General features: G+C 36.8%; 1 protein-coding gene across 1 annotated transcript in view; it reads right to left on the bottom strand.

Moving 5' to 3' along the window:
• The window catches only part of rtn4rl1b (reticulon 4 receptor-like 1b), a 201,631-nt gene extending 187,995 nt beyond the window's left edge, over nt 1-13,636 (bottom strand). The window contains exon 1 of the mRNA XM_048161101.1: nt 12,756-13,636. Coding sequence (XP_048017058.1) covers nt 12,756-12,768 — 13 coding nt within the window. The 5' untranslated portion in view covers nt 12,769-13,636. The remainder of the gene's footprint in view (nt 1-12,755) is intronic.
• Nucleotides 13,637-14,631: the final 995 nt, after the last annotated feature.

The following is a 14,631-nucleotide window of genomic DNA, read 5'->3' as shown; positions in this document are numbered from 1 at the left end:
TACATTTTATATACATTCTCCTTGGCTCCTCTAAAAATATGTTAATCCACTACAAAATATGCATCTCTGTGGCATCTTTCTTTTGTTGCAATGTTTTTCTTTCATTGCATTACATTGCTCTTTCTCTAGCTCTGTGGTGAGGTGTTTTTTGTGGTTTAAATGAAGAGACACAGATGGGGGATAAAACAGGATTTATTGTGGCCTAAAAGCACGACATTCATATGGGAATATGGAAGTGTAAATGAGCTGGTTGGCACAAAGTGTTCACTTGCTCTTCTGTTGTTTATACTAGATGAATTACTGATATGGCTGTGGTACAAGAGACAAGGGCAAATCTGCTAAACCAATGGCTCTCCCAGAGGTTGTCCTGACACTAAAAGCTTCAATCACACTTAGACTGAAATAGAGTTTAAAGACTTTAGAGTAATGAAAGTAAATAAAAAGCTTCACTACAGGACAAATCAATTACAGCTGGAATCTAGGTCATGTCTTTTTATAGCATTTAAATTGAATGGTCTAAGCATGCAACATGCAGTATAGCCTTTAGATTACTTATTAATTCAAATTATTATTATTATTATTACTGTACATAAAAGATTTTTTTTTACATAAAATGTATGAATCTTATTTAAAAATATTTTACAATAATAAATTATATTAATACAAAATGAATTCATTATTATTATTAGTAGTAGTAGTAGTATTAAATAAAATAAAAATTTAAATAAAATGTACACATCTTAATTTAAAAAAATAATCATACTACTACTACTACTACTACTAATAAAAATAATAATAATAATTGTAATTCAAGATTATATTATCTATTAATTAATACAATTATTTTAAAAATAAATTTTGACAAGTAATTTTGAAGTAAATATCGGTTGCTTTTCCATACTGCCACAATGCTAATGTAGTAAGTGGTTGCCAGGGTGTTCTAAGGGATTTTTGTGCATTGCTATATGGTTGCTTGGTGGTTTCTTACACTATAAAAAGTAATATGCTCTGTCTACTCAATAAAATTGTAGGAACTGTATACAAGCAATATTATTAATTAAATTCAACATATAAGAATTGAGTTAGAATTAATCAAATTAATTCCTTAAAAGTCAACCATTTAAAATGTGTACAATTAGCAAACACCATTAAAAAAACCACAAACTGACATAAAAAGCAAAGAGTCAAACTGCCCAACTAAATGAAACACTGATCACTATAATAGTGACCAAACATTTTCAATAAAATCAACATCAACATCTGTAACCTCTGTTTCTCTTTCCATCAGTGATTCTGCTTGTTATCATCAGGAATGTTGGCAATAGAAAATAAAAAAGTTCTTAATTCATCTTTGATGTCTGTCTGTTATTCAGATATATATATATATATATATATATATATATATATATATATATATATATATATATATATATATATATATTTAATTTCACTTAAATTTTACTTGTTTTAAATGGTAGACATTCAAGGAATTAATTTTGATTAATTCTAACTCAATTCTATTTGTAGAATTTAATTAATAATAGCCTTTTGCTTGTAATCTGTTGCCAAAATTGTATGTAGATATAGCATACTACTTTTTACAGTGTGGCCCATGTCAAAAGAGCCCATCCACAGGTTTCTATGATTTTTGTGGTCATCAGATATGGATTGCAATAAAGGTGAGTCACAGGTAGCACAGGGAGGATTGCACTCCCATAGCAATGTACGCAATGAATATCTCACACTGTTCCAGAAACTACTGCAGTCTCATTTCAATCTCTAGCTGAGTGGGCTCCAGTATTAATGAAAAAGCTGATTACATATCTGTATATCATTTTCAACCTTCTCCATATCCAAGGAAAGAAACATTGTGCATGTATGCTTTCATTTGAATGCCTTTTTGTTCTGAGAACAATGTAGTTTGGGATGAAAAGATAAGAGATGCATGCTTTTTCTGTGGATTTTCATTATTGTTACAAGCTAAAATTGCTTTGTTGCATCCTTTATTAAAAGGTATCAGGTGTTTAGAGAGTGCACAAAGATACAGAAATATAGAGATAAAGAGAATGGGATACAAGGCAGACTGATTAACTTGCAATACTCTGAAAACCAGTCCAGTTGTAATATGAATTTCTGGTGTCTATAAATATAGAGGAATTCAACAAATCTGTTCACTGTTGATATACTGCAATGTGTGTTTTGGGTGTCAAGAATGTGGCTGAAAAAGTAATTGTATCATTAGCTGTATTTTGAATCCACAGTAAATCAGAGTATCTCTTCTTTGTAGCTTTTTGGTATTGTATGCAGGAATATCTCTTTATGTGGCCTTCACACTGCTATTGAGAGCTTAATTCAGACCTTGACATCATGCACACTGATTCAGGGCAGGGTTGCGCATTCACAATTTAATTGAGAATGTCTTTTAAATTAGCAAATGTACCAAACAGGATACAGAAATTAATACAAATTTAAATCAAATAAAGTAGAACATAGATTTGAAACGGAACACAAGTGTGTGCCGCAACTGTGTGTATAAAGGGCACAGAGGTTTCCAGGGGTTTGGTTTTGGGTGGCAATATTTGCCAAACTCAGTATGCATTGGGAGATTTAATCTACTGTTTATTTGGACAGGAAGCAGTTTAACATTTTATGACCTGCTCTAATGTCAAAATGGTAACATATGAGACACGCAAGCATACAGTGGCTTGTGAAGACAATCTAAGAGTGGATGTTTGCAGCAGTACCTTTGTACTATCAACGTAGTAAATATATTAGTGTTTTCTGACTTTTCAGTTGCAAAGTATATCAAGCCCTTATAAAATCCTGTGATATCGTCTTATAAACAATCAAATGAAAATGTATTAACTTGAAATCTAACAGAGAACTTAGTCTCAGATGATTCTCCAAAAAAAATCCCTTTGACACAAATGTTGACATACAGTAAGAGTAAATAGCTATAAAAGGAATGGATAACATAGCATTTGGTTTTGGAAGAATTTGATTAGAAACATTTTAGCTCATATTCAAATATATATATTTTTTTGATAGATTTTAATCTAGGGAGTATCTGAACAATTTGAAATATTGTTAAAATCTCTTCTAGAGCAGTTGTTCTCAACCTTGTTGACTCCAACATAATATTCAAAGGTCCCCCAGTCTCCCCACATATAGGCTAAGATATTTTCAGTACCTCTGCCATAATTATGACAAAATTGATTGTTTTAAAACTTTTTTATTAACAGAAATGTGGAGTATGCACTCTTAAAAATAGAGGTTCTATGAAGAACCTTTAACATCCATAGAACTTTTCCATTCCGCAAAAGGTTCTATAGTAGAAAAAAGGTTCTTCAGATTATTTAAATGATTAAAGGGTTAGTTCACTCAAAAATGAAAATTCTGTCATTAAGTACTCACCCTCATGTCGTTCCAAAACCGTAAGACCTTCGTTCATCTTCAGAACACAAAGAGCTTTCCAAGAGCTTTCTGACCTCCCTAGACAGCAACATCATAACAAATTTCAAGGCCCAGTTAAAGACATCGTTAATATAACCCGTGTGACTACAGTGGTTCCACCTTAATGTTATGAAGCAATGTGAATACTTTTTGTGCACAAAAACAAAACAAAAATAATGACTTTATTCAACAATCTCTTCCCTGTCAGTCTCCTATGCTGTTAACGTTGTAAACACAGTGCGGCGCTTCCGGGTTCTACGCTAGAATGCCGGCTCGCTATTGGCCAGCTCCTGAGTCAGCATCACACGCATGTGTCGTGCTGCTCACATGCACAGTGTCGGCCAATACTGTCACATGGACTATTTTAATGATGTCTTTACTACCTTTCTGGGCCTTTAAATTGGTTAGGATGTTCCGAAGATGAACGAAGGTCTTACGTGTTTGGAACAACATGAGGGTGAGTAAATAATGACAGAAATATCATTTTTGAGTGAACAATCCCTTTAATTCATCCTATGGCCTACTTGGAAGTTTCCCTAGTTGAGAACCACTATTTTAAACTAAGATTACTTGGATGAAGATTCTCCATTCAATCTCCATTTAATCATATTGCGATGCATTTGAGATGTTAAATTTATCTCACTTGTTATTTTTCTTTCATACAGCTTTTTTCCTCCGTGCATAAGGTTAAACATGGATATGGCCATATTAGCTTTTAAAAGGAGATAAACAGGCTCATTCTACCCCCAGGAGGACTTTGCGCCTGGCACCCCAATGTAGAGTTATTGATAGAATATCTTGGAGGGAATGCTGATCTTTGAATTGGCTTCAATCATACAATGAAGATCCTTCAGGCAAGAGAAGGCCTTATAACACAGAGGAATTGCTTCTTATTTGGTTCTTTTTCTCAGGGCCTCAATCACTCACTGATTCATTCAATCTAAGAAGCAAAATGTAAAACAATGCCCAGCGATGACTGAGATTCCTTCTGTGGCCTCGATCCAAGATGATGATCAGGTTTGTCTCAACATAAAGAAAGTGAGTATTATCCAATTCACATCCAGTTTCTATATTATGTCTCATCTCATAGAAGAAAGCACGGATAGAAGTAGAGAACCAGGAGAGAAGTGAGAGAGTGAAATGAGGCAAACAAAAGGATGTCTAAAAATGACTCTGGAAGATTACGGTCAGTTCATAGTCTCTGGCTATTATAAGCTCCACACTGAGAGTTTTATAATTAAACAAACCCATAAAAAAGACTTCCATCAGAGGCAAAGATTTTTCTAAAATGCACTGTATTGCTATGCTGATACTGTTTCCATCATCTGCATTATGGTCGGCACAGCAGGAACATAAAACCAGCATTATCACGAGAAATGAACAGATTCTGAAGGACACTTTGAGAACACGGTTATAATAAAAAAGAGAGAGCATGACTTGTCATGACTAGGCATATGTGTCAATGTGTGAGCTTATCCTTGCATATACATTGATTTATGCACTGTACCGTACAGTATATCTTTGCATGGCTGCTTCAATTCACACATGCTCTCTCTAGAATTTACGTGCATCCCCGATGATTATCCAGTTCCTCAGCCAGCGCCATCCACATGTCATGTGTTAGTAGTGCAATGTGACAGATGCCAGCCAAAGCCTGCAGGGAGGATAGCATCCCTGTCTCAGGACTCACTGGTCATGGCACTATGGGACTGAAAGCATCTCTCGGGCGTATCTGTCAGTGGAGCGTTAGAACGCTTGGGATGACTGTCAACACTGTTGCACTGTCATATCCTTTCAGGCCATCATGCACCTTTTTTTTTTTTGAAGGGGACCCCGTGGTAATTCTGGCTTACTTAGTGTTGTAGTCCAGATAAGATATACACAGAAGTCATGGTTTGGTACATACCTCAGTTTTGGGTTCACGATCGGCACGGTTTCGGTACAATAGGAAAAATTATCACACTTTAGTTTTAGTGTCCAATTCTCACTATTAACTTCTGCTTCAATAAACGCCTAATTACTGCTTTTTAGTTAGTAAGGTTGTTAAGTTCAGGTATTGTGGGTAGGATTAAGGAATGTAGAATAAAGTCATGCAGGATAAGGCATTAATATGTGCTTTATAAGAACTAATAAACAGCCAATATCCTAGTAATATGCATGCTTGTAAGCAACTAGTTAATAGTGAGAATTAGACCCTAAACTAAAGTGTTAAGGGAAAAATCTAGGTTTTTTTTTTTTTTTCATTAATTTTGAAAGAACAGTAGTGCAAATTACAGTTTGTTCCACCTAGCGGCATTTAGTACCCCGAAGTAGTTGGTACAGTACAGCCTGCTTTAATGTATTAAGCACTAAACAGTAAACAGAATGTACTCTTGCATAGGTCAAATATTTTTTGCAGGGCTGATAAAAAACAAAAGGTATTTGGTCACAATCAGCTATAAAACTAAAAAGCATCTTGTGTTATAAAAGTACAAAATAAACAAATGTTACAATTTGCTCCACTTAAACTATATTTAAACATTCAAAGCTTAAGCCCAATGCTCCATTTCGTGCACAGTTGAGAGCGCCTTTGTCCGTGAGCACAGAAAAAAACATTTGACGCGTATGTACTAGAGGACTTGTTTTCAAACGGTCATTCGCACATGCGCTGTTCATCTTCTGCTCTTTTTCCTGTTGTGGTGGTTAGCAAACATTGTTGCATTACCGGACTGGAATGTGGATCACCTGTGACTGACTGTATTTGTTGTCTAACTCCATGAACTGAACCGTGGCGTCCGTACTGTACAGTTCGGGATGAATACATGTGCCATCACACCCTAATATATATATAAATATTTAAATATTATATAAATATTATATACTTTTCATGCAACATTAAGCTGAAACAATCCTTCGTTCAAAAATCTGATGGCACGTACCCAAGTTGAAAGGGGATGACGTTTTTTTCCCACCTCCCTTCCTTTCTACTCTACTCATCTCCTAACATCAACGGACCTTACGTTGACATTGACCTTTCCACCGCAATTAGTCACTTAATCAGAAATTAATTATTAATATTAACAAAACCAACAGGGCTTAGGGTTGTTTGTCTCTCTTACCTCATTATCATCCACTAATGACCAAGCCAGCATCTCATTTCCACTCCAAAGACAGATGAGAGATATTTGTGCTGAGATTTCAGGTGTTGGTAAAGGGCACTTAGAGATGCCACGTGCTACGCTGGAGACTTCCTCCCTTCTGGACACCACAGCAGCCAGGAAATGTGTATTTAATTACAGTTTGTGTATGAATTATGAGTTAATGAGAACATTGTTGCAAGACAAAATGTCAGGTACAGGCATCCAGATTGCACACTCATTCTTATAATGTACAGTCATCATTCTAATGCCAGTGGAAGTCACCCTTATGGAGTTAAAAAACTAGATTCATTTGTCTATGTAGAAGCAAAACGAGCGCATACAATTAGAATAAAACATTCATCCTAACCAAGTGTGTCCTGTGCCCGGTCAAAAGGTGCACAAAGATGAGGGCATAAGTAGAAAATGACACTCATTAAAATACCACTTCCTGTGCAACTAATTACTTATAATTACCGAAAGCTGGAATGATAAGAATTTATGTCCCATGGGATAGGGTAAGATGACAGGCGATGCTGCTTGCTGGCCTCTGCGCTCATCCTTTTGTCATTCAGTGAGTGTCCTTCAGGAAATGAGCTGTTTGGCATGCAAAGAGGTCTGAGGCATGTTTCATAGCTGTGTGGTAATTGAAGTCCAGTGATGTGATCAGAGCATATGTATTAATACACTACTGAATTACACTGAGCTAAGAAAAAAAATTACATATTATGCTTTCTTCTTTCGCTTCAGAAGGGTTCCTAAGTTAAATAAAAAAATATCTTTAGCCAATCTAAAAAAAAGTTGCTAACATTTTATGTTTTTCTTAATAAAGAGTAATGTGCATATTTGACAAACTGGGGACTTTGCAGTGCTTAAGGGAAATAATATTGACCTGTGGATGACGAATAGATGAAATATCAGATTGACCAGAATCAAGTATTCCAGAGCACTGCGTAATAGAGTGCAAGAGTACCCATCCACTCTTTTGGGGGCAGTCATGGCCTAATGGATAGAGAGTTGGACTTGTAACCCAAAGGTCATGGGTTCGAGTCTCAGGTCCGGCAGGGATTGTCGGTGAGGGGAGTGAATATCCAGCGCTCTCCCCACCCTCAATACCACGACTGAGGTGAGACCCTTGAGCAAGGCACCGTACCCCCAACTGCTACCCAGGCGGCGCAGCAATGGCTGCCCACTGCTCCGGGTGTGTGTTCACTGCTGTGTGTGTGCACTTGGATGGGTTAAATGCAGAGCACAAATTCCGAGTATGGGTCACAATACTTGGCCACATGTCACTTTTAGCAGCCTTGGTTCTGGAAATATTTCTCCCATAGTTCTTTTTAAAAAAGTCTTCATTTAAGAGTTACAAGCCACAAACCAAACCAACCAGCTACAAAGTAAATCACGACATTACATACTTTGATTTGAAGCAAAAAATTATTTGAAAATTGGACAAAAAGAATGTGTACTTAAAGGAGACCTATAATGCCCCTTTCACAAGATGTAATATAAGTCTCTGGTGTCCCCAGAATGTGTCTGTGAAGTTTCAGCTCAAAATACCCCACAGATCATTTATTATAGCTTGTCAAATTTGCCCCTATTTGGGTGTGAGCAAAAACTTGCCGTTTTTGTGTGTCCCGGCCGCTTTCCAAAAGATGGCAGAGCTTTAACAGCTCGCGCTTCAGTTGCTCAACAACAACAAAGCTGGAGAATCTCACGCAGCCAAAATGACGATTGTCAGTAACGGTCATTGTTCAAACACTGATGGAGAGACTCAGGAAGAAGTTACAACTTTTAGAATGCAACTGGACATTTCTGAATTGTTAGTGGATAAATTTATGTAGTTGCTGTAGAGTTGATTCAACTCATCGACTAGCATGTGCCATCATGTTTATCTTTCGTGCAAATCCAGTGTTGATTTGACCCTCGTTTGTGAAGAAGTCCGGCATAAAATGATGGCATCTTAACAACACTCTAATACAACAACTCTTCCTCTTCTCTAAAGCAGCCCAACATGGCCTCACCCCCTTTGTTGCGTGTTCTCGGGGGCAGAGTTTATGTAAATTTTAGCGTTAGTGATGTCACTAACCCAGGAAGAAGCTCGCTGTAGTTCATACCAGCCGTTTAGTATTTAAACAGCAAATTCTTTAAAAGAAAATATGTTCCTGTGCATTCAACTTTGAGCGTCGTAACTCTGCAGATGTTGTTTATGCACAAAAAGCAACATTACACACTAACTAAAGTTAAAAAAAATGAAATCATAATCAACCATCCATTTAAAAGCTTTAATGAGGGAAAAAACTACAATCCCATAAAGCTTTGCAAATGACAATCATAAAAAAACGATGGAGAAATATGAAATTATTGATCTAAACATTGATTACATATATTAAAAAGAACAATATATTTTACATTTTTGCAAAATATGCATATAATGCATACAAATGCTTAAGTATTTTGAGAATGTAGGGAACGTATTTGCAGTGTTTTATGGTGGGTGGACGCTAGAGAGTTCTTGCTGCAATTCTCTGATTGGTGGAGATTTTGTGGCAAAAAAGGTTTGTATTTCACCAGAAATTCCACTGTTAAACAATTTTTTATTAAATAAGTTTAAATAATGCAGTCTGATGGCTTCAACAAAAGCATATACCATCGATTAACAACCTTGTAGATCACAGTAACTCTCTCAGTAAAGGTTTATAAGTTATAGTTAAAAATCAATTTCCCTGTGGAGAAAATGAATGGGATTTTAACTTCAAGAACCCAACTGTTGCACTCTATAACATCGATTATGGCAAAGGAAAATGTACTGCTATCACTCTTTTACTATTGAATGACACTGTTGTGAAAATGAGAAAATGATGCTGAAGATTGATTGTGGTAAACATTTAAGCTTTAAATGTGAAGTATGTCATTTTTATTGTTAATGTATATTACAGTTACTATAAGTAAGCCATCATAAACACTTTGGCTCTGTGGCTCTTTGAGCTGTCCGACATATCAACTTCTGGCTCAACCAATGGAGTGTGTTTTTTTTTTGGACAGGACTACCTTTTGGTAGAACAAAGGTGAGTCTTTCAGAAACCTGTTTGAAAACAATCGCGGTTGCGGTTTCATTGGTGCTGGAAATTACAAATAATAAGGGGTAGCCCAAATAACAGCTGAGCAGGTGCAGGCTGTAAAGGTTGTCTCTAGTTACTCTGAATTTCAGTCTGGGGGTGTTTGTGGTGATGAGTGAAGGTCTCAGAAATGGAGAATATGAGCAGCTGTGCAGGAGAGTGGTGTCAGGCCACAGGTGTTCCCTCTTTTGCTTACCAACTGCCGCTTCCCTCTCCCATCCATCTGCCCATAACAACATTGTCTAGGATCACATCTGAATACCAACTTTCTCCACTCACAGCTGCATAATCATAGCTAATTCACAAGAGTTATTTCTCTCATTTCATTGCAGAGGTTTTGCAGGGAAAATCTCCTTGGTTTGCTTGCAGGTGTGGGTTATGCCTGTTTTTTGTTTTGTGGATCAACTCGAGCACAGATTATATTTGTCACCAGATGTAGATCAGGCTGGATTTCTGAGCCTGACAATGTTTCAAGGCTGAATTTTGAAATGAGGCCATTATACTGACAACTCAGCACAACAAACCAATTATAGTCTGAAGCACTGCCTTCAGATAAGCTTCAGGAATCTGAATATACAGTACCATGTAGCATCATATATACATGTTTCAATTTAAACAGCTGTCAGAAAAAGTGCAAGCAGAAGATAGAGAGAAACAGAAAGACAGAAAATAGGAGGCAGACTGGGCAGGATAAGTGTGGCTGCACTTTTATATTAAACCAACCGAGACCAAAACATGCCTGTGTGTTTAAGTTGGTTTGGGGGGAAATTGAGGAAAAATGTCAGGAAATTGGACCTCTTACTAGAAGAAACAGCACAGCCCTGCTGAGACTGGCACACAGGGCACTGCCACACAACCAGTTAGGCCGGACGTTTCTAAAAAAATTTCACACCAGTTAAAAGCGTCCAATAAATTCACTATTTTCTTATAGACATAGACACAACAGAAAACTACTGCATAATGTTTCCGTAATTTCTAATGCACTCTGAAGTGAAAGACCAATTAATACCCAACAGAGCAAAGAAACCTCATTAGCCTAAAAGCAACTCATCTGACTTTTAAAAACAAATTTTCTTCATAATGATAAAAAACCCAAACCAAACAAATAATAAAACCCAACACAGTTACTCAATTGGATGACCTTATCATTTGTCATGCGGTTGATAATTGTTGCCAGTGGTATCCATTTTGTTGAAGCCAATTTACAGGTCTTATTTATTGGTGATACTGAGTAGCATTGTAACACATGGGTGAGATGTAAAACTTTTTTTTTTTTTTTTCATTTTTGACCTTGTGGGGACATTTTTTGGTCCAAATGAGGAAAACAGCTTATATATAATACAGAATGATGTTTTTTGAAAATGTAAAAATGAAGAAAGTTTTCTGCAAGGGTTGTGTTTGTGGGTAAGGTTAGGGTTAGGGGTTGGAATATACAGTTTGTACAGTATAAAAATCATTATGTCTATGTAAAGTCCCCATTAAACTTGGCAACCCAATGTGTGTGTATGCTCGCAAGTTTGAAGTTAATAATATTCACAACGACTTCATTTCGATACAGCCATTTAAACAAAAACTCAATGAGACTTCTCAATGAGTTGGTAAAAAGAATGATTACAGTATGTCCCAAAATATGCGGGACCAAATGTCTCCAAAAAGATGTTGCAAACCTACACTAGAGGTGGCGGTTTATTTCGAGGTAAATGAAAATCAGATCTAAATCAGTTCAAAAACCAACCACTGTTCTCATATCTGCACCACAGGCTCCTCACGGGCATTCATAAGGGGTCTTTAGCATGCCGGTGAGAGGCTTGATAGATGTGTTTTGTTCTTACGTCAAGTCTATTGAAATAACAATTGTCTCTGTGTTAAGCTTTGGGCCTCCTCCAAGGAAATTCAGTTTTCCTAACTGACTCGCTATACACAGTTATAGCAGTCAGCATCCTCAGAGCTTGTGATAGTGCCATGCCATGCAAAAGATCTAGAGATGATTAAAAGTGGGGGAATTGAAATGTCATAGTAATCTTTAAACAGTAAGATTTATGATCTGTTTAATCGCACATGATCTGATCTAGTGCAGGGGTGGTCAATTCTGATCCTGGCAGTGCACATTTTAAGTCTCCTTAATCTGACACACCCTTTTCAGGTCTTGGAGCCTCTACTAAAGAGCCGACGATATACATCAGGTGTGTTAAATAAGGATCACTGCTGGGATACTCCCGGACCAGGACTGACAATCACAGATCTAGTGAAAACAAGTCTTTGCAATGATCTGCAGGTCATTGAACCGTCTCCCACTGACAGCTTCATCACTAACCAGTTAAACTATAGACATACTATTGACTCCTTACACTTCATCATTTGATCATAAACAATGTCCATAAATAATTGTGACAGACTGTCGGAGCCAAACCTGTTTAACCCACCAAGAGAAATATATTGTAGCCAGGCAGACAGCACAATGCTTTCAGATGAAAAACCGGCCATAAACTGCAGTGCGGCACCCACCACTAGCATCTTAAGAAAATATTTCATGATATGATGATGAATATTTTAAACACATCTGCTTTACGCTGAGCTTACCCGGGGGCAGACACACATGATTCTGGAAAGATGATCATGGATGAGATCTGTACTTAGCAGCCTTTTAAATAAACTTTCAAAACCTTATATACTGCAACAAGCATCCTTATTTGTATGTATATATATATATAAAAAAATAAATCATTAAATTTATATATATATATATATATATAAAAAATTAAGACTTTATAGTTTTTGCAAATACTGCAACAAGCATCTTAATCTATAATAAAAACCCTTTATGACATGAAGAACAGCTCAAATAGAAACATAAATAAAAACATATATTTAAAAAATAAGAATAAAAAAAAATATATGTATTAATTACAAATATCCACCTAGCATGGAGTGATTCCACACAACCTATATACTCTCATCTTTATTTAGAAAAAAACATTATTATCTAGGATAAATAGGCTATTCTCAAAATAAAAAATCAACTTCTGTCTATTTAAAAACAGCAGGGATAAAAGTTTTAAATGGCACTTACCCCGTTTAAACATGTTGGATATTGTTAATTCTCTGTCTGTCCACTCAGGTTCATTTATTCTTGTATTCCAGACGTCACACTGTCAGTAAGATGCCAAGCGATCTATCAAACGCTGTCTGATTTAATCAGAATACATAAATGTATGTACTCCTATAGCTCAGAGGAGACTTCTCACTGAATTTCAATTAGGCTAATTTATTGCAGTGCTGATGTCCATTTCATCCTGTGTGGTCCCGAGCAAATATTTCACAAGATGCAACTGAGAGCAGTCCAAAAGGAGAGGAACACATTCTGCAGTATTAATTGTTGTTATCCAGTGAATAGATTAAGCAGGGGCACCTGGTGGTGTAGTTCAGCTCTCAGCGACCCTCACGAAACAAGCAGTATTGTTGTATATTATCCAAAATGCTCTAAAAGCTCTTATAGCGAGATACTGACACGTTTGAAATTTGGTTATCCCTCTAAAACACAGATTGTTGAGTAATTTCAGCAGATGGTCCTCAATCCGAGCCGCGGCAACTCTGGTGACGGTCTCTCGTGCACTCTTCAGAGACACTCTATGCCGAACTATGGGGAGGTGTCCCGCTGCCTCCATACAAAATCTCCAACAATCCACCTTTTTGAAAGCATCTCGTCCAGATATTTCGGGTTTCGGGACACAGACAAATCACATACATGAGCGTTACACCTTCACATATCGAGCGCGGTGAGTGAGTGGCTCGAGAGTCGAGTGGCGGAATGAACAGATGATGCGCTCCAGCTGAGAGATGCGCGTGCCTGTGATACCTCAGAGCTTATGGGGCTCTCAATTCACTTATGGTCTGTTCTTCCTCTCTCTCCCTCTCTCCCCAAAATAATCTGACATTACCATGTGTTGGTTTAGTGTTTGATATATTCTTGTTTAGATTTATTCTCTCTCTCTCTCTCTCGGTCTCTACACTGTAAAAAAATATTTTCATGATTTGTTATCACAATTTTTTTTTCTTTTGTCAAGTCAACTTAGATTATTAATGTGGTTCAGATGACATAATATGTTGAGTTTCTGTTGATAATAAATCGTCATATTTGTTTTAACTGAAATTTTAAAGGGATAGTTCACCCAAAAATGAAAATGATCCCATGATTTACTCACCCTCAAGTCATGCTAGGTGTATATGACGATCTTCTTTCGGAGGAACACAATCAGAGATATATTTAAAAATATCCTTAGTCCTCCAGGGTTTATGATGGTTGTGAATGGGGGGCTGCGTTTTGTCAAAAATAATGCATCCATCTTTTAAAAAAAAGTAGGTTAATCCATACGACTTCAGTGGGTTAATAAAGGCCTTCTGAAGTGAAGCGATGCATTTTTGTAAGAAAAATATCCATATTTAAAACTTTATAAATTAAAATAACTAGCTTCTGGACCGTACACAGAATGCACAAGTCGATTTGGGCAGAAGAGCAACCTTTTAACAGGATGCAATGACAAACACGGAGGCGCAGAGGAGAGAGCAAAACAAAACACCGGTCACAAATTAGAAGTCTAAAACGAGAAGAGGAGCTTAAAATTTGTTGCACAGCCATATTTGTTTGAACCGTGAGAGGCGTCTAAGCTACAATACTCTTACATCCTGCGTCATACATCACGTCAGCGGATTACTTATTTGGCGCAAGTCGTCTTGCACATTCTGCGTACGGTCGTCTGCCGGAAGCTAGTTATTTGAATTTATAAAGTTGTAAATATGGATATTTTTCTTCCAAAAGGAATCGCTTCACTTCAGAAGGCCTTTATCAACACCCTGGAGCAGGCCCGGTACTAGGCTTGCTGGACTGGGAGGGCAATCAAAAATTTTGGTAGGGCAGCATTTTCTAGGCTAATATTCATAGCTAACTT

This window comes from Megalobrama amblycephala, linkage group LG16, assembly GCF_018812025.1.
Source record: "Megalobrama amblycephala isolate DHTTF-2021 linkage group LG16, ASM1881202v1, whole genome shotgun sequence".
NCBI classification, from domain to species: Eukaryota; Metazoa; Chordata; class Actinopteri; order Cypriniformes; family Xenocyprididae; genus Megalobrama; species Megalobrama amblycephala.
Note: the sequence above shows the minus strand (reverse complement) of the source record. Positions and strands in the feature narration are given on the sequence as shown.